General features: G+C 39.4%; 2 protein-coding genes across 3 annotated transcripts in view; both read right to left on the bottom strand.

Moving 5' to 3' along the window:
• Positions 1-18,429, bottom strand: part of LOC141164440 (protocadherin gamma-C5-like) — a 533,108-nt gene extending 514,679 nt beyond the window's left edge. For both annotated transcript variants that reach the window (XM_073649721.1, XM_073649723.1), the window contains exon 1: positions 15,860-18,429. In XM_073649721.1, the coding sequence (XP_073505822.1) occupies positions 15,860-18,280 (2,421 nt within the window). In that variant the 5' untranslated portion in view covers positions 18,281-18,429. The remainder of the gene's footprint in view (positions 1-15,859) is intronic.
• LOC141164445 (protocadherin gamma-B2-like) lies at positions 1,597-3,004 on the bottom strand. Its single transcript, XM_073649727.1, has one exon. It carries the CDS (start codon positions 2,656-2,658, stop codon positions 1,744-1,746), a length of 915 nt encoding a protein of 304 aa, XP_073505828.1. The 5' UTR covers positions 2,659-3,004; the 3' UTR covers positions 1,597-1,743.
• Positions 18,430-21,454: the final 3,025 nt, after the last annotated feature.

Genomic DNA, 21,454 nt, shown 5'->3' with positions numbered 1-21,454 from the left:
CTACACCCATTTACTGGTATGAGAAGTCCGACCAGACTTACACAAATTTACACAGGTATTCAAGTAGACATATGCCTGTACATTGTAATAAAAAATAAGAGTCAAAGGTGTATATATAAATATATATTTATCTTTGAGTCTTATTTTTACACTGAAGAAAAAAATTATAGTTTTAAGACGTGTTTACTGTAAGTCAAATCAAAAAGAAAAAAGATAATTAGTAAATATGGATTCATACCTGCGTAATGTTTTCAGAAGGCACCTCAGTTTGTGAGGTATCATTTGCAGTTATTGAATCTCCAGTGTCTATGAGATTCTCTGTGGGGACGTTCTGCACTGGTTTCAGATAAGCGATTTCATTCTGCTTGGAGTCCAGAGTCACACACACATCATATGAGAATGGGAAAGGTAAACTTGTATCACTGATCTCAGAAGGACATCCCAGGGTGAACTGAGGATACACGTTTCTACTATATGCCCCATAGCTTGCAGGAGTACTTGATTTTCGACATTTTAAAACTACGGTGATCAGTACAGTTACAATGAACAAAATTGATATAAGAGCGATGGAAACCACCAAGTAGAAAGTTACATTAGATGAAGTATTAGAAATATTAGGTTGTTTTTTAATCTCTGGAACAACTTGTTGAAAGTTTTCAGCCACAACTAATTGAAGTGAAACTGTACATGACAAAGATTGTACGCCATTATCCTTCACCAGAACCACGATCTTTTGTCTTAAAGTATCTGTGTCCTGAATATGTCATCCAATTTTGATTTCTCCAGTATATTGGCCAATTCCAAACAATGAAGTATCAGGAGCTTGTATTAAGTGATAGGAGAGCCAGGCGTTGTGTCCAGAGTCAGCGTCCACTGCAATCACTTTGGTGACTAGATAACCTTTCTCAGCAGAGTGAGGAATAAACTCAAATAATGCTGATCCCTCAGTGTCTGGTGATGGGTAGAGGATCTTCGGAGCATTATCATTCTTATCAATGATACATATCCTCACTGTGACATTACTGCTTAGAGGAGGAGATCCACTGTCTTTAGCCATCACCTGGAACTGAAATTCCCGCAACTGTTCATAGTCAAATGATCTCTGGGCATAGAGAACTCCACTTATAGAATTGATGGAAATATAAGATGTCACAGGAATATCATCTACATTACTATTTAGAATGCTGTAACTAATTTTCCCATTTTCATCACCATCAGGATCTGAAGCTCGGACATTGTGTATTGATGTACCTAGTTGGTTATTTTCTCCAATATACAGAATATATTTCATCTTCTCAAAAACTGGAGCATTGTCATTCACATTGGAGATATTGAGCTGAATGGTTTTGTTGGTAGACAGTGGAGGAGATCCGCCATCCATACATTGTATGGTAACATTGTAGGAAGGATTCCTTTCTCGGTCCATGCTAGCTGCAGTTACCAGTTTATAGTAAGTACTAGAAGATGGAATTAGCTGAAAAGCCAAAGTGTCTGAGATGTGACAAACTACTTCACTATTCATCCCAGTGTCCAAGTCTTGGACATTCAGTAATGATATGACAGTTCCTGGTGGTGAGTCCTCTGGGATTGATGCTGAGAGAGATGTGATTATTATATCTGGTACATTGTCATTGACATCTATTATGTCAATTGATACCTTGCAATGAGTCACATATCCTCCACCATCTTTAGCCTCTACAGTCATTTCATAGGAATCCGATGTTTCATAGTCCAAACTTCCTATTACTTTAATGTCTCCACTCGATGAATTAATTGAAAACAATGATGAGCATTATCAGAAATATGACTAAAGGAATAAGCTATTTCAGCATTGGACCCTTCATCTTCATCAGTTGCATTCAGGTGAATTACAAGAGATCCAATATCTGCATCTTCATGTAGTCTTACTTGATATGTGTCCTGATTAAACATCGGCAGGTTGTCATTAAAATCCTGGACAATAATCCTGACTGTAGCAGTGCTTGATTTCTGTGGGTTACCTCCATCCAAAGCTGTTAATATTAACTCATAGTAACTCTGCTTCTCTCTGTCCAGTGATTTTTCTAGTATAATTTCTGGATATTTAATTCCATCTGTTGTAATTTTTTCACCAAGGCCAAAGTTCTCATTGCCGCTCAGTGTATAACTTTGTATGGAGTTGGTGCCTATGTCTGGATCTTGTGCATTTCCCAAAGCAAAATGTGCCCCGGGTGATGTAACTTCACTGATTTCTAAATCAAACTGAATTTTTGAAAATATCGGGGCGTTATCATTCACATCCAGGATTTCTATGGTAATTGTGTAAAAATTCAAAGGATTTTCAATTACAGCCTCCAGGTTTATAAAGCAGTTTGGTTTATTTCCACATAATGTTTCTCTATCAATTCTGTCTGATACAAATAAATCTCCATTTTCCAAGTTAACATTCAGATTCTTGATTTTGGCTTTTAAAATCAGTTGAAATTTTCGATTTGCAAATTCATCCACATTTAATCCCAGATCTTTTGCCACATTCCCAATTACAGATCCTTTCTTCATTTCTTCATGTACTGAATATTGTAGCTGGCCATAGACATGAGTGATAAAGAAGAAAATAAAGGAAAATACCTGATATATCTGCTCCCATTTGTTTCTGCTTTGTCTTGTTGCATTTTTCATTGTCACAAAACTGTGATATAATATATCATTTGCTATATTCCAGAAAAGTGAATATTATTCCATAAAAAGGACAATCAGCAATGAAAATGTCTCATCTAGTTCAGACAGCAGTGTGTCCTCTGGAAATATGTGTTTCTCTATATCCTGCACTGAAATTACAAACAATTTAGTAGATTTTCTTTCTAGGTTGAATAAAATTGATACACAGTCTAATACTGCCACTTAGTGTTCAAAAATAATAACTGCAACTGTTTCGGAATAGGAGTTTTTAAAGTTTGTAAATCTCACTTCATCTTATCTTTTAATTTCAAATTTTCTTATCATGTTTGAGTGATATTAAAATATGTGTAGATTATAAATATACAAATTTATGCTTTAAGATTGGAACAAGAATAGTAAATACAATAAATATTAGATTTCAATAAAAATGCCAATAATAAAGCATGACAGTCTGAAATGTAGAGCTTCCATTATTTTCAATAGATTTTGAGGATGTTGTAGACATTTTCATTTATAATTAAAAAAAATTTTACAATAAGAAAGAAGACAGAGAATTCTATTCGATATTTGCTTGCACTTTTTTAAATTGAACAAGTAAATTAAACTAGTGAAAGAAGTTGTTCAGAATTATATAAATAAACCTTTTTGCAGAGGTATTACATTATTATAACTATTGGCAAGTTAATGTCTACATTACATATGAGGTTTAATGATAATGCTTGGTGATTAAACAGGTATTATAAACTTAAAAGCACAGGAAATTAACGATGTTTTTTAAGTCTGTGAATAATACTAATAATATAGGCCTAGTTGCCTATATATGATTGTGGTTTAAAGAAGATTTTTCACCAAATTTTTCATGTTGATCTGTAATAAGAGCAGAATAAAATGTTTTTTTTTCTTTGTTTTTTTTTTCCTTTCTGTGACATAAATATTAACAATCAAATATTTGCTTCTTGATAAGCTAAATTTGCTTAGGTCCAAGTGAGTGTTATTAGATACTTTTTACTAGGGGGTGGGTGTATTTTTGCTTCCTGTGTGATGTTGACCAATCATAAGCTGACAAGATAAAAGTGCAGAAAGACCTGTGATGAACGCATCAGGGTCACATGACCTCAGCTCACATGTCCTGTCAGTCGGAGTGTGCAGTCAAAACGCGCACTGAATACATATTACACAGCACAGGAGTTAAAGGCAGTCTGTCAGAAGGATTTGCTAAAAAATCTGAAGACAACAGGACATAGAAGCTGAAACATAGAATTGTCAAAGTGCGTGCTTTTATTTACTAACTGTGAAGGATTTATCACTTAGTGATTAACATTGCTGGACTACAGTAGTCCGGCAACTCCCCTCCTCCTGTGATAAGCACCTCACTGCCTATAGACATTGTATATACAGAGCCTGGTGGGGACGGGATTAGCTTTCTCAGCTCTGTTTCAATCTTAATCTAAAAGCTCTGATTGTGTCAGAATTGCTGCAACCAATAATGTAAGTGATACATCGTTGGATTCAACTTTTTTTTTGCCTACATTACGCTGCTCTCAAATGAGGTAGCAAAAACCTGCTGACAGATTCCCTTTAAGAGCTCAACACTTCTGTGCTGTGTAATAAATATTCAGTGCTGACTTAGGCTGCACACTCCGGCTGGCAGGACCTGTGGATTCTAGTCATGTGACTCTCAGAACATCATCACAGGTTCTTCTGCACTTCTTTGAATTCTATGTTGCTGCCTGCTTATGATTGCTCATATTATTACAGGAGACAACAGTACCTACCCCAGTGAAGAATATTTAATAACACAGCAGAAGGGTTAATAAACGTCCGGACAGCAGTTTTGAATATGTTGAGGGGTGCTGTATTTAAAATGGCATCACTTTTGCGGGGTTTCCAATATATAGGTCCCGATAGTCACTTCAAAACTGAATAAGTCCTTAAAAAAATAAGCTTTGTAAATTTCCTTAAAAAAAATGAAAAATTGCTGCTACATTTTGAAACTTTCTAACAGCCTAACAAAATAAAAGGACTTTTGACAAATGGCACTGATGTATAGCACACATGAGTTAGATATTACTTATTAACTTTTTTGTGTGGTATGACTATCTTGATTACAAGGATCATCATTGAAAGTATGAAAATGGAAATTTTTAAAAAATGTGTCAAATTACTGAAATTTTTATAAATAAGCATAAATCATATTGATCTAAATCTACCATTAGCATAGAATATAACGCATCACAAAAAAACAACCTTAAAATCTCTAAGACATGTTCAAACTTTCCAGAGTTATTGCCACATAAAGTGACACATAGCATTTGAAAAATTTAGCTTGGCCACTAAGGGATTAAACATTGAATCTCCTCGTGTTATTGATGTGTCCACCAAGGCCATTGATTAATTAAATCAGTTTTTCAATAATCTATTTTTTCTTCCAAAATGGGGTGACTACTATTATCTACGTAGGTAAGTATAAAATAATGGATATTATGTCTTGGTATACTTTATCTTTTCATGATAGATAAAGATTTATTTTAATTGATATCTTATTTACAGGATAGACTATTGTCAATGCAGATGTGGTTCTGACTTTTGATAGCCTTACAATCAGCTGTTTGTAGTAGCTATGAGACTCCACCAAGGACCACAACCCCTTGTCACGGGTGTGTCAAAATTGAAAGACAGTCGCCCTTTAGTTGGTTGCAGGAGATCTCTTCGTTTGGCATTACAGACACCTTCTTATATTCTATCTCTCTAGGACCCAGCAGCTACCTTCCTCTTACTGATTAACATCCTGGCCTAGGTGTATAAATACCTGCTATGTGCTAGAGGGAGGTGCCAGCAATATTCACATGACTCCTTGTGAAGACTTGAGCAAGAGCAGTGCTTATTCCTCTCTGGAGCTAAGAGGATGCATGTACAACTCTCTTAAGTCGACTAAAGCTAAGTTATTTTCCCTTGTTGGTTCCCCGTTGTTTTCTTTAGTTGCTAGCGGGGATCGACTAGTGCTCATCCCCCCCGTTCCCTATACAGGGCCAAGTGCTAGGGATATACAAGGTTTAGGTTCGTGTGCGGCGCTTGGTGAAGAACCATTATAGGGACGTTAGTGGAGACAGGGTGATATCAGATCAGCCTAGGAGGTCTCAACTCCCTTTTTTTCCCTAGAGTCTTGGCTCCCTTTCCGCCTTCCCTTTGTGCTGCTCTAAGTCTTTCCCACACCTTGTGTTACACCCCTTTGTTATTATCCGAGCAGTGGTCCATATAGTTATTGGCATTTGTACCTGGTATTACTATTTGTTACAACTTCACCCTGATGAAATTAATGTAACTGAGCTGTAGCATTATGCTCATCTACTATAGAAAGTACTGAGCTGTGCAACATGGAGCAGTGTAAAGAATGAAGGAGATAAACTCTCCAAGTGCTGATGCCTGTTTGAACAATGCATTGGCTTGCATGCCAAAAGATAGACATAATGTTCATGGCATATTCTAAGAATTGACTCATATCCTTTTTTTTGTTTTCATAAATAATATTTGGAATTTATTTATATTTGCATAAAAGATTATTTAAATATTAACAAGGCTCGTTAAAGGGTCAATATTGACTTTCAGGATTGCTGCTTCCTCTAGGTGGCACAGGAGTTCTAGTTCTCTTCCTCTCTGAAGAGACAATTTGCATATTTCCCAGAGGAGCATTGCAGCTTAAAAGTCTCCTCACCTTGACATGCTTAACATGACACTCTCCGCAAGGAGAAATGTTACCCCTTAGATAACGGCCTCTCACCCAGCCAAACCAGAACTCACACTTTGAACTGACAAGGGGAAATACCCTGAAACACAGTGTCTGCAAATAGAGTTTCTGGTTCTGGCTTTTATCCTAAGTAGTGTTGAGCGAGCACTAAAATGCTCGGGTGCTCGAAGCTCGGGCCGAGCTCGCCCCGAGCAACGAGCCCTATGTTAGTCTATGGGAGAACCGAGCATTTTTCCGGCGGCACCCCCGGCAGTCTTTTAAAAGCCTAACAAGTGCCCAAAACTATAGCGCCAGTGCTCAAATAACATGGAGACAGCATGGGGATCACCCCAGGAAGCATTTCTGACCCCCAGGTCACTGCTGTCAACAACGTGGTCAGAGGTTTTAAGCCACATTTAAGGGCTCACAATAAAACGTTCAAAAACGAAACTGAAACTGCTTTCCTGTGAAATATGTTAAGGAAGTTCCTTTCCAGGGTAAAGACTTGTGTATAAGGTAACATAAATAACCCCCAAAAAATACTCCTTCACACCTTGGGCTATGTTCAGAAGTAGCATTTTTTATGTGTTTTTGGACATTTGTATTGCTTTCAACTGTGACAAATGCATTCACTGGGATATGTCATTTTAACATTTTACAACCTTATCTGGCCATGTGCTGTGTGACACATGCATACAGTGCTGAAAAGACATGGGAACAGCATGGGGAAGACCCCTTGACGCATCTCTGACACCCAAGTCACTGCCTAAAAGTGTGCCCATCAGAAGTCATCCTTACCGCATCAGAAGATGCAGACTTGCAACTATCCCCGTGCAAGTTCTTGTCTGTGGGCAGTGTTCAATTGTACCTCCCCCATTCCTTGCAATGCAAGCGCAAGTATGCAGCCTGCCACCCACCCACCCACAGGCTGCAATATCATACTGCTTGCTTGCACTTGAAATTGGGCCTTTTAGGCATGTGGAGGCGGAATCTAGCCACCACGTCATGGCTGCGTTGGCGGCCTGGTATCCATACTCAGTCCCCAGCCGCCCGGCGGCCGAGTGTCCACACTCGGTCCCCAGCCGCCAGGGGGTGGCCGGGTGTCCATACTCGGTCCCCAGCCGCCCCGCGGCCGGGTGTCCACACACGGTCCCCAGCCACCTGGGGGCAGCCAGGTGTCCATAAACGGTCCCCAGCCGCCCCTATTTCTCCTTGGAACATCCCCCACACACTTTTCTTAGCCCGGCCTGCTTTAGGGCAGCATTGGACGAGCCCACCAGAGAACCAGACTCCTCCGGTGGGCCCTGGCTTTTCCATCAGGGGACTTGAGAGTGCCAAGGTGAGGACCATGAAGATGATGATGATAGAAGTTAGCATCTGCTTTGTTTTCTTAGAATGCAAGCGCATGTATGTAGTAGCGGCTAGGCCTGAGATGGTCAGCGTTTGGGCGCATATCCTACCTCCTCCGAGGATTGCTGGATGTTTTCCTGCTACTATCCCAGTTCTATGACTCCCGTTAAAACAAAGCTTCAGGTGATAAATGATGGATGAGGTAGTGGCAAAGGAGAAAGAGCAGGAGGAACAGGGACCATTCACATCAATATCAGGCCAGTCAACCACATATGTCTTGTAGGATATGTTTCTGTAACAAAATGAGAGGTTCGGCTACACAGTTATAGGGCATACAGTGAGTGCAATGCCTACCAAAAATTTTGAGGCACTCCAATGCCCCTTGGAAATGACATGGAGGTCAGAGGGCCTTAACTAAACCGTTTTTTCCATTTATAGAAACTGGGTCTCCTGTACACTATTGGCCTAAGCAGTGAATGGAAGGCTTTCCAAAAATTATGAGGAACTGCAATGCCCCTTGAAACAGACATGGATTACAGCGTACTAAAAACCTTCTACCCATTTTGGGGGACTGGGTCTCCCTTAGTTTTCGCCTTTTCATTGAAAAGCAAAAGCTGACTACAATTAGGAGGAAATGCAATGCCCGTTGGAAGAGTCGTGGAGGTTAGAGGTGGAAGAGTCGTGGAGGTTAGAGGTAATTAAAAACAATATTTCAATGCCCCTTGGAAGAGACGTGGAGGTCACAGTAGCTTAACAAGACGGCTTTAATGCCCCTCAGAAAAGATGTGGAGGCCCCAGTAGCTTAACAAGACGGTTTGAATGCCCCTTGGAAGAGATGTGGAGGTCACAGTAGCTTAACAAGATGGTTTTAATGCCCCTTACAAGAGCTGTCCTCAGGCCACCCATGCTGAACCGACGGTAGGACAGTTGTACAGGTAAGACTGTGTACAGAGCATGATACAAGCTCCTGTTCTTCCTCCTCCTCCTCCTCCTCTCCCTCATTGTCCCCCAATGCACGTTGGGATGAGATGAGGCTGGGCTGTGTGTAATCGACCGCTTCTTGATCCATCTCATCATACTCTGGCTGCAATGCCTCCTCTTTAATTCTCTGCAGAGAGCATTGCAAAAGAAAGACAAGTGGAATGCTGACGCTAATGATGGCGTCATCGCCACTCACCATCTGGGTGGACTCCTCAAAGTTTGCCAAGATGGTACAGATGTCAGACATCCAGGTCCACTCCTGAGGTCTTATGTGTGGAGTCTGACCTGAATATCGACGGCCTTGTTGCAGCTGGTACTCCACAACTGCTCTCTTCTGCTCACAAATCCTTTGTAACTTGTGGAGGGTAGAGTTCCAACGTGTGGGGACATCACACACCAGTCGGTGTGACGGAAGATGCAAACGCTGCTGCAACACAGCAAGGGCGGCGGAAGCTGTAGCCGACTTGCGAAAATGAGCTGACAGGCGGCGTATTTGACGAGCAGATCTGGCAACTCGGGGTACGATTTAAGAAACCGCTGAACCACGAGGTTAAGCACATGAGCCAGGCAATGTACTTGTGTGATCTCGCCTGGCCTCAGAGCCGCCACCAGGTTACGGCCATTGTCACACACGACCATGCCTGGATGTAGGTTCAGCGGTCTCAGTCACAGATCTGCCTGCTCTTTCACAGCTGTCCACAGCTCACAAGCAGTGTGAGGTTTCTCACCTAAGCTTAGGAGTTTCAGCACAGCCTGTTGCCGCTTGGCGGAGGCAGTACTGCAGTGCTTTCAGCTTGTAACTGATGTGCAGATATCTGAGATGGAGGCTGAACATGAGGAGGAGGAGAAGAATGGTGCGCAGGAGCTGTACACTGTGGGGGCAACTCTGACTGACATAGGGCCCGCAATCCTCGGTGTGGGGAGGATGTGCTCCGTCCCAAGGTCCGACTGGGTCCCGGCTTCCACTATGTTTACCCAGTGTGCCATCAGGGAGATGTACCGTCCCTGGCCACAAGCACTTTTCCTCCTGTCCGTAGTCAGGTGGACTCTCCCAGTAACTGCGTTGTTGAAGGCACGCCAGATGATTTGGGACACGTGCTTGTGTAGAGCGGGGATGGCACACCGGGCAAAATAGTATCGGCTGGGGACCGAGTACCGAGGGACGACCACCACCATAAGGTTATGGAAGGATTCCGTCTCCACCAGCCTAAAAGGCAGCATTTCCAACGCAAGCAGTCGTGAAATGTGCGAATTTAGGACTGTGGCCTGTGGGGCGTTATCTGCGAATTTCCGCATTCGCTCACACGTCTGGGATATGGACAACTGAACGCTGTGGTGGGACGTGGACGTGGACGTTGATGCTGTCTCTTGAGAAACTGCCATAACAAGTGAAGAGTGATAGGAGGGGACATATTTGCATGCAGTATGGACAGGGGATTGCCTTGCACACACATCAGGGGGTTCTATTGCACGCACAACAGCAGTGGTGACACCCGCTGACATTGTTCGTGGACCCTGGGTTTCGCTCCACAAAGTCGGGTGCTTTGCTGCCATGTGCCTGATCATGCTAGTGGTGGTCAGGCTGGTAGTTTTGTCACCCCTGCTGATGCTGGCATGGCAGGTGGTACAAATGGACTTTTTGGGGTTATCAGCACCGCGACCAATCAGCAGAGCGGCATTTAAATTTGCCGCCCATCTCGCTGATTGGTCACGGCCTGCCACCGCGACCAATCAGCAGAGCGGCATTTAAATTTGCCGCCCATCTCGCTGATTGGTCACGGCCTGCCACCGCGACCAATCAGCAGAGCGGCGTTTAAATTTGCCGCCCATCTCGCTCATTGGTCGCGGCTGGCCACCACGACCAATCAGCAGAGCGGCGTTTAAATTTGCCGCCCATCTCGCTCATTGGTCACGGTGGCCGGCCACGATTAATCAGCAGAGCGGCGTTTAAATTTCCTGACCACCGCGACCAATCAGCACAGCGGCGTTTAAATTTGCTGCCCATCTCGCTGATTGGTCGCGGCCAGCCATGGCGACCAATCAGCAGAGCGGCGTTTAAATTTGCCACTCATCTCGCTGATTGGTCGCGGCCGGCCACCGCGACCAATCAGCGTCGTATTAGTGTGGGCCGGGAGCCGCACTGCTTGTGCGGCTCCGTATTAGCGAGGACTGGGGAGCGGCTCCCCGGTCCTCCGTTCACACTTGCTGTCGGGAGATCAGCGGGCCAAGCCGCTGATCTTCCGACGTTAGCCGCATGGAGATCAGCAGCGCCCGTTGGGGTAGTTGTGCTGCTAGCGCTGCTCATCTCCCCGCTGCATCGCCGCTGACCTCCGTCCGGCAGATGAGCCGCTAACGGCCACCATCTTTTTTCAGAAATCCCGCGGCGCTGATTGGCCGCTGCCGGACCACTGAGCGACGTGGGATTTCCTGGACAGACAGACAGACAGACAGACAGAAAGACAGACAGAAAGACAGACAGACAGATAGACAGACAGACAGACAGACGGGATAAGACAATTATATATATAAATTACTATAGCCACATTTATTCCATGGTGCTTTACATGTTAAAGAGGTATACATGCAGGATTGTCAGAAAAGGTGGGTCTTTAGGTTCCTTTTGAAGGTTTCCACGGTAGGCAAGAGTCTGATATGTTGGGGTAGAGAGTTCCAGAGTAGGGGGGATGCACGGGAGAAATCTTGAAGACAATTGTGGGAGAAGGAGATAAGAGAGGATAGAGAAGGAGATCTTGTGAGGATCGGAGGTTACGTCTTTTTTTGGGCAGTGGGGTGACCAAAAAGCAATAATTTTGGAATTTTCTTTTATTTGTTTTGTTCTATTGTACATGAGTTTACAAATGCTGCGATACCAATATTGTATAGTTTCATCTTTTTTTTAAGAAGTTTTTGTACTGTTTTTCCCTTTAATCCGACAATATGACTTCAAAGTCCACTCTCCTGACTACTTGCAGATGTGTCCACTATAACCTTTGATAATTTTGTCATTTTAAAATCCCCATGGACTTATTTTTTTAAAATATCAAAACTAGTGAACAACATCTTTAAGTTATATCATTCTTCATATTACCAATTAAATACAATTTCATAACATCCATGTAAAAAGGTATACATTTGTGTGAAAGTTGGACGATGACAGCAGTAAAGAAAATAAAGTATGTTTTAAAAGTATAGAATCATAGAATCATAGAATGGTAGAGTTGGAAGGGACCTCCTGGGTCATCTGGTCCAACCCCCTGCTCAAAGCAGGATTCACTAGATCATCTCAGACAGATGTCTGTCCAGCCTCTGTTTGAAGACGTCCATTGAAAGGGAACTCACCACCTCTCGTGGCAGCCTGTTCCACTCATTAATCACCCTAACTGTCAAAAAGTTTTTTCTAATATCTAATCTGTGTCTCCTCCCATTTAGTTTCATCCCATTGCTTCTAGTCTTTCCTTGTGCAAATGAGAATAAAGATGATCCTTCTACAATGTGACAGCCCTTGACATATTTGTAGACAGCTATTAAGTCTCCTCTCAGTCTTCTTTTTTGCAAGCTAAACATTCCCAAATCCTGCAACCGTTCCTCATAGGACATGGTTTGCAGACCAGTCACCATTCTGGTCGCTCTTCTCTGAACTTGCTCCAGTTTGTCTATATCTTTTTTAAAATGTGGTGCCCAAAACTGTACACAGTATTCCAGATGAGGTCTGACCAAAGAGGAGTAAAGACCGATAATGACTTCACGTGATCTAGACTGTATGCTTCTGTTAATACATCCCAGAATTGTATTTGCCTTTTTTGCTGCTGCATCACACTGTTGACTCATGTTCAGTCTATGATCTATTAGTATACCTAAGTCTTTTTCACATGTACTGTTGCTTAGCTCTATTCCTCCCATTCTATATATGCTTTTTTCATTTTTATTGCCCAGATGTAGTACTTTGCATTTTCCCCTGATAAAAAAACATTCTGTTGGTTGCTGCCCACTGCTCCAGTTTATTTAGGTCTTTTTGAATCCTCTCTCTCTCTTCTCTAGTATTAGCTATCCCTCCTAGCTTTGTGTCATCAGCAAATTTAATCAGTTTACCCTCAATTCCTTCATCTAAATCATTGATAAAGATGTTGAACAATACAGGTCCCAGGGCGGAGCCCTGTGGTACCCCACTTGAGACATTCATCCAGCTGGATGTGAAGCCATTTACAACCACCCTTTGAGTCCGATCACTAAGCCAGTTATGAATCCACCTAACAGTTGCCTGGTCCATTGCATACTTGGTCATTTTTTCAATAAGGATGGTGTGAGATACTTTGTCAAATGCTTTGATGAAGTCAACATATACTATATCTACAGCATTTCCCTGATCCACCCAGTCAGTGATTCTGTCATAGAAGGAAATTAAGTTAGTCTGACATGACTTGTTAGTTACAAACCCATGCTGACTCTGGTTAATCACTTCATTCTTATCCATGTACTTACATACATGTTGTTTAATAATTTGTTCAAAGATCTTTCCTGGTATAGAAGTCAGACTCAGTATATATATATTTAAATTATGGAGAAGTATGTGTTTTTTATCACATTTGTTCAACATCCTGTATCATGCATCTCAGGATATGTCAAATTTAGAGGAGGCTGCTGGACAAAGAAGACTTAGGGGCTAAGTTAGACATCGAGCTAATATAGCACAGCATCATCATTGACCAAGGGAGTCTAGTCTATCTGCGTAAGTGCTTAAATGCTGCAGTCAGCTTTGGCTAAGACAACAAAAGAGTTAAACTACCAGAATAGGTGATATCTCCAAAGCCAATCATTAAAGTGGGGTGTCACATGTAAGATACATCTGGCACCTGTAAGTGAAGCCACAGGTACAATTCTATTTAATTTTTCACTATAATTTTATTACTGAAAAAGACTATAAAGAATTGGTCTTATTACACTTTCTTGTACACATTCTGCTGACAATAGCCTATTTTGAGTTTCTGTGGCTCAACTCCTCAATGACTAAGCAAAGAGCTGCATAAGATCATAAACCAATGTCGTTATTGAACAATACAGTATCTGCTCCTAGAGTATAAACACAATGTGGTAAACTCAGCATTTCTTTTTCAATTGTTTTATTTGGGTTAGGTACTTATGGAGTTGGTGGTTCCATCAAGCTTTACAAATATTCACTGAGGTTATTTAAAAGTTCTATGTGCTATTTTTTTTACTAGGTATCCTACTTATTGACTATTTTTTTCAGATAGTATTTAAATATATAAGTACTTTACCTATATCATGCAAGTGCCATTAAATAGCAACTCTTTGCTCTTCATGCAATGTTTATAGTAAATCATGCATACCTCTTAACTTTCACTTTAAGAAAAAGTATGTTCCATCATGAAATATACAAGTGTTTAGAAGTTTTAATAATATATGTAATATAGAGTAATTGTTTTTATTTTAGTCTAGGGGTTTGAACAATGTTAAATCTACAAATGTATATTGTTTTATTATTTCTTGAATTTTAGTGTGTAATTTTTAAATATTCAAAATTTTATATCTTTTCAGCACCGTGTTTTTTTGTATTTGCATCGTAATATGGTTTCTGACCAAAAGTTTTCTCCTGGATCATTTTTATTAATCATCTTATCTTTTAGACCTGCTCTAAAAGCACATTTTGTTGTACAATGGTTTGTTATAAGCACATGCACAATACAATAAATGTAAGAAAATTATTAAAATTTGAGATTACTAAGTGGTTGATACATTTTAATGGCTGACTGAAAAGCTGGTGACAAATAGCTATCTTTCGAGACTACTCAGGTCTTACTATGCCTAATGAAGAGCGCTGAGTAGTATGGAAAGCTTACTATTTGTTCCATCTTTTCAGTCAGCCATTAAAAGGTATCAACCACTGAAGAATCTCAAATTTTAATATTAATATTTAAGAATCTTAAATTTTACCACAAAAGACTTCAAGCTGTCATTGATGTTAGAGGGGGCAAAACACAGCATTAAGAACTGGGGTATGTGAACTTTTGATCAGTGTCAGTTGGATGTTTTTGGTTGTCATTAAGATTTGAAAAGAGAAAACACAGTAATTTGACAATAAATGGCTTCACCCAGCCAATAACCATGAGTGGAGAAAAGGTTTTCATATTCTCTGAAACAAGGCCAAGAAAGGAAAAATTCTGCTGGGGTATGTAAACTTTTGAGAACAACTTAACATTCTTATTCATATTTATGACTCGAAATTCTCCATAAATGCATCTTTCTTCTAAGTGTGAAGCGAGGGAGGTCCTTTAGTGTTGCTGACGAGACCACTGTAAACTACAGTTCCCTTCCTTACTGCACAGTAAGACTGCTGACGAAAAGCAGGTATTAACTGAGCATGTGCAACGTGTCTGCAAAGACCTACAGGATGTACTGTATCTATGGGCATCCATGTAAGCAAAAGCATCTGTCATGCAGATTGTCAGGGGCTGATATCTGATACAGAGAGAAATTTTGGAAATTGATTGCATTTGAAAAGTTTAATTATTTAACTATTTTAAGTCACTAAGCAGTCATTAATATTGTGGGAATAACCCTTTAAAGAATAATGTGCCATCTATGTGTCAAACACAAGTTTGATGTCTATTTAAAAATAGTATTTTTTACATTCATGTGTCACTATATAGAAAGGATAAGTGTTTGCTGCTGAGGAACATGCGTCTAAGAGCCTATATAGGAATGTAAAGACAAAACACCAGCTCACCCCTCACCCTTTCTATTCCAAATAGTGAGGAACCACGAGACCACGCCACTGCCCAGAGTTTGTAGATGCAAGTTCACGGAAAAAAGGGTCCAGCTTTCACATCCGATTGCAGATAAAATAGTGATTTTATCATCAATCCTTAAAAAGAGATACACCTTACAAAAATAAGATAAATAAAGGAGGAGACCTCGAGGAAAGCTACGCATTTAAAACCAATGAGGATATATTTTTAATGCATGAGCAATAAAATCACGATTTTATCTGCAATTGGATCTGGAAGCTGGACCCCTTTTTTCCTTGAACTTTCATAAACGGAAATGTTTTACATATTCACTTACATGCGAAAAACTATAAAAAAAAATTAATAAGAATAGATATAGTTATGAAATATTTCCCCTTCATACCTGTACAATGTTTCCAGGATTCTGACCATTAATGGAAGGATCATCCCTAGCAGTAGTTTCCTCAGTGTCTATGAGATTGTCTGTGGGGACGTTCTGCGCTGGTTTCAGATAAGCGATTTCATTCTGCTTGGAGTCCAGAGTCACACACACATCATATGAGAATGGGAAAGGTAAACTTGTATCACTGATCTCAGAAGGACATCCCAGGGTGAACTGAGGATACATATTTCTACTATATGCCCCATAGCTTGCAGGAGTACTTGATTTTTGGCATTTTAAGACTATGGTGATCAGCACAGTCACAATGAACAAAACTGATATAAGAGCGATGGAAACCATCAAGTAGAAAGTTGCATTGGAAGATGTATTAGAAATATTAGGTTGTTTTTTAATCTCTGGAACAACCTGTTGAAAACTTTCAGCCACAACTAATTGAAGTGAAACTGTACATGACAAAGATGGGACTCCATTATCCTTCACAAGAACCACAATCTTTTGTCTTAAGGTATCTGTGTCCTGAATGTCACATCCAATTTTGATTTCTCCAGTGTATTGGCCAATGGTGAATAAGGAAGGATCAGGAACATGTAGTAAGTGATAGGAAAGCCAGGCGTTGTGTGCAGAGTCAGCGTCAACTGCAATCACTTTGGTGACTAGATAACCTTTCTCAGCAGAGTGAGGAATAAACTCAAATAATGCTGATCCCTCAGTGTCTGGTGATGGGTAGAGGATCTTCGGAGCATTATCATTCTTATCAATGATAGATATCCTCACTGTGACATTACTGCTTAGAGGAGGAGATCCAGTGTCTTTAGCCATCACCTGGAACTGAAATTCCCGCAACTTTTCATAATCAAATGATCTCTGGGCGTAGAGAACTCCACTTATAGAATTGATGGAAATATAAGATGTCACAGGAATATCGTCTACGTTACTATTTAGAATGCTGTAACTAATTTTCCCATTTTCATCACCATCAGGATCTGAAGCTCGGACATTGTGTATTGATGTACCTGGTTGGTTATTTTCTCCAATAAACAGGATATATTTCATCTTCTCAAAAACTGGAGCATTGTCATTCACATCTGAGATATTGAGCTGAATGGTTTTGTTGGTAGACAGTGGAGGAGATCCGCCATCCATACATTGTATGGTAACATTGTAGGAAGGGTTTCTTTCTCGGTCCATGCTAGCTGCAGTTACCAGTTTATAGTAAGTACTAGAAAATGGAATTAGCTGAAAAGCCAAAGTATCTGAGATGTGACAGACAACTTCACTATTCATCCCAGAGTCCAAGTCCTGGACATTTAGTAATGATATGACAGTTCCTGGTGGTGAATCCTCTGGGATTGATGTTGGGAGAGATGTGATAGTTATTTCTGGGGCATTGTCATTGACATCTATGACTTCTACTGACACTTTACAATGCGTCACATATCCTCCACCATCTTTAGCCTCTACAGTCATTTCATAGAAATCTGTTGCTTCATAGTCCAAATTTCCTATTAATTTGATGTCCCCATTTAATGAGTCTATAGTAAATAACTGGTGGGTATTGTCTGAAATATGGCTAAAGGAATAAGCTATTTCAGCATTGGACCCTTCATCATCATCAGTTGCATTCAGGTGAATTACAAGAGATCCAATAGCTGTATCTTCATGTAATCTTACTCGATATGTGTCCTGATTAAACATCGGCAGGTTGTCATTAAAATCTTGTACAATAATCATAACTGTAGCAGTGCTTGATTTCTGTGGTTTACCTCCATCCAAGGCTGTTAATATTAACTCATAGTAACTCTGCTTCTCTCTGTCCAGTGATTTTTCAAGTATAATTTCTGGATATTTAATTCCATCTGTTGTAATTTTTTCACCAAGGTAAAATATTTCATTGCCGCTCAGTGTATAACTTTTTATGGAGTTGGTGCCTAAGTCTGGATCTTGTGCATTTCCTAAAGGAAAATGTGCCCCGGGTGAGGTGAGTTCACTGATTTCTACTTCAAAATGATTCTTTGAAAATATCGGGGCGTTATCATTCACATCCTGGATTTCTATGGTGATTGTGTAAAAATTCAAAGGATTTTCAATTACAGCCTCCAGGTTTATAAAGCAGTTGTTTTTTTTTCCACATAATGTTTCTCTATCAATTCTGTCTGAAATAAATAAGTCTCCATTTTCCAAGTTAACATTAAAGTACTTAATTTTTGCTTTTGAAATTAGTTGAAATTTTCTATTTGCAAATTCATCCACATTTAATCCCAGATCTTTTGCCACATTCCCAATTACAGATCCTTTCTTCATTTCTTCAAGTACTGAATATTGTAGCTGGCCATAGACCTCAGTGATAAAGAACAAAATAAAGGAAATTACCTGATATATCTGCTCCCATTGTTTTCTTCTGTTTCCTGCTGTATCAGTCATTGTCAAAAAGCCGTGATATCAAAGTTTCATCTGCTGCAATCCACAAGAAGGGAATATTATTCCATAAAAAGCAAAATTATCAATGAAGAGGTTTCTTGTAGCCCAGATAGCAGTGTGTCCTCGGTAAATGTGACAGTGTTTTAATATATCCTGCTCTGTGAGATTACAGTAAATTTAGTAGATTTTTCTTCAAAGGTTAGAAATCAATTCATACACAGTCCAATACTGCCACTTTGTGTTCAAAAATAATAACTGCGGCTGTTTTGGATTGGTTTTTCAACTTAAATATAAGTTTAAATGTATTTGACCTTAACACTTCCAATGTTTTAATCATGCTTGGGTGATATTAATTTTAATAAACAGCATAAAAATTAAAAATACATAATAGTTTAATAGAGTAACATAAAATTGAATAAAATTGGTAAATATATTTATTTTTATTAATTATTCATTTTGAGAATGATTCAAGACATTTTCATTTATAATGTAATTCTTTAACAACAAAACATAAATAATATAATTATCTATTACTAACAACAATGCTCTATATTTTTACTATGAACTGAATATACTTTTAAGGTTACATTTAAAGAAAAATATTTCCAATTTTAAAATTCCATTTAATATTCTATTTATCTATTTAATTCTATTTATATTTGCTTACACATTTTTTTTAAATAATTAATAACATTTAAACTACTGAAAAAAGTTGGTCAGTGTGATATATATATATATATATACTTTACTGCAGAGGTAAAACATTTATCATTTTATTTTAATTAATGCTTAAAAAACATGGAATTATACAATAGTAGTTGGCAATTAAACTGGTAAAATAAAATTAAAAGCCAAAAATTAGTGTGTCTTGGAATTCTGCTGGTATACAATGAGTGCAAATCTTAGGATATAATAGAGGCACAAATGAAATGTTCAAAAAATGCCACAAATTGTTTTCATGTAAATAGACATGGTTGACGTACAAAAATGATGCCATCAAAATAAAGTGATCCCATGAAAAAAAAAGATTATGACATGTCCTGCTCTAGCAAAGAAAAATAATGGGATAATAAAACGTAGAGTAACAGATGCAATCATTGGGTACATACTGTATATTAACATTCAACATGGTGTTAGGAAAATGCTACATAAAAAATCATGATCAAAGATGAAAAAATAGAATCATAGAATCCTAGAATGTTAGCGTTGGAGGGGACCTCCAGGGTCATCGTGTCCAACCCCCTGGTAAATGCAGGATTCACTAACCCATCTCAGACAGATGTCTGTCCAGCCTCTGTTTGATGACTTCCATTGAAGGAAAACTCACCACCGCTCGAGGCAGCTTGTTCCACTCATTGATCACTCTCAATGTCAAAAAGTTTTTTCAAATATCAAATCTGTATCTTCTCCTATTCAGTTTCATTCAATTGCTTCTTGTGTTTGAATGTGCAAATGAGAATAAGAATAATCCCTCTATACTGTGACATCCCTTCAGATATTTGTAGACAGCTATTAAGTCTCCTCTTGGCCTTCTTATTTGCAAGCTAAACATTCCAAGATCCTTTAATCGTTCTTTGTAGGACATAGTTTGCGTACGCTCACCATCCTGGTAGCTCTTCTCTGAACTTGATCCAGTTTTTCGATGTTTTTTTTAAAATGTGGTGCCCAGAAATGGACACAGTATTCCAGATAAGATATGACCAGGGAGGAGTAGAGGAGGATAATTGCTTCACGGGATCTAGTCTCTTTGCTTCTTTTAACACATCTCAGAACTGTGTTTGCCTTTTTTGCTGCTGCATCACACTGTTGACTCATGTACAGTCTGTGATCTAATAGCATACCCAATAGTAATGAGCAAGTATGTTCCATTAACCCTTTTGGTGAGCATGCTCGGGTACTCGCCGAGTATTTTGGCATGCTCTGCATTTCTTTTACTGTCGCCGTGGCTGCAAGTGTCATGGCTGTTAGACAGCTGTGACATATGCAGGGATTGCCTGCTTTATACCATTCTATTAGACGCTGCCCATTGTTCAAGCTTATCTAGATCCTTGTGAATCCTTTCTCTGTCTTCACTAGTGTTAGGTATATCTTATAGCTTAGGATCATCTACAAATTTGATTAGTTTACCTTCAGTTCCCTTATCTAGATCATTTATAAAAAAGGTTGAACAACTTTGGGGCCAGGACAGAGCATTGTGGTACCCCACTTGAAACACTCTTCCAATTGAATGAGCAACAATTTATTAGCACTCTTTGAGTACGATCACAGAGCCAGTTATAAATCCACCTTACTCTAGCCTTGCCTATCCCATTCTTAGTCATTTTTTCAATATGGATTGTATAAGATACTTTATGAAATGATTTGCTGAAGTCGAGATATGCTATATCTACCACATTTCCCTGATCCATCCAGTCAGTGATTCCATCATAGAAAGAAATTACATTAATCTGGTATGACTTGTTTGCTAAAAGCCCATGCTGGCTCTGGTTAATTATTGTGCTCTTATCAAAGTACTTACATATATGCTGTTTAATAATTTTATTAATTTTATTGAATATAATAAAGTCAAAAGATATAGTCTCATGTTGATTTCTTCATATATTTAACTATAAGTAGCATATGCAGTTGTGCTCAAAAGTTTACATACCCCAGCAGAATTTTTCTTTACTTGGCCTTGTTTCAGAGAACATGAATGATAACAAAAAAAACTTTTTCTCCACTCATGGTTATCGGCTGGGTGAAGCCATTTATTGTCAAACTACTGTGTTTTCTCTTTTTTAATCTTAATGACAACCAAAAACATCCAATTCTGTGCATGTTATCGGGCCAAAATCACCAAGGTATGTGAACTTTTGATCAAGCAAAATGGGCAGCTTTACCATCTGAGAAATTAAAGAACCTCATCCACAACTACCACAAAAGACTTCAAGCTGTCATTGATGTTAGAGGGGGCAATACACAGAATTAAGAACTGGAGTATGTGAACTTTTGATCAGGGTCAGTTGGATGTTTTTGGCTGTCAATAAGATATAAAAAGAGAAAACACAGTAGTTTGACAATAAATGGCTTCATCCAACCAATAACCGCGAGTGGAGAAAAAGTTTTTTTGTCATCATTCATCTTCTCTGAAACAAGGCCAAGAAAGGAAAAATTCTACCTGGGTATGTAAACTTTTGA

This window comes from Phyllobates terribilis, unplaced genomic scaffold, assembly GCF_046119375.1.
Source record: "Phyllobates terribilis strain yellow unplaced genomic scaffold, ASM4611937v1 Scaffold_10__3_contigs__length_209671492, whole genome shotgun sequence".
In the NCBI taxonomy this organism is placed as follows: domain Eukaryota; kingdom Metazoa; phylum Chordata; class Amphibia; order Anura; family Dendrobatidae; genus Phyllobates; species Phyllobates terribilis.
This window is presented reverse-complemented; position numbering and strand designations above follow the sequence as displayed.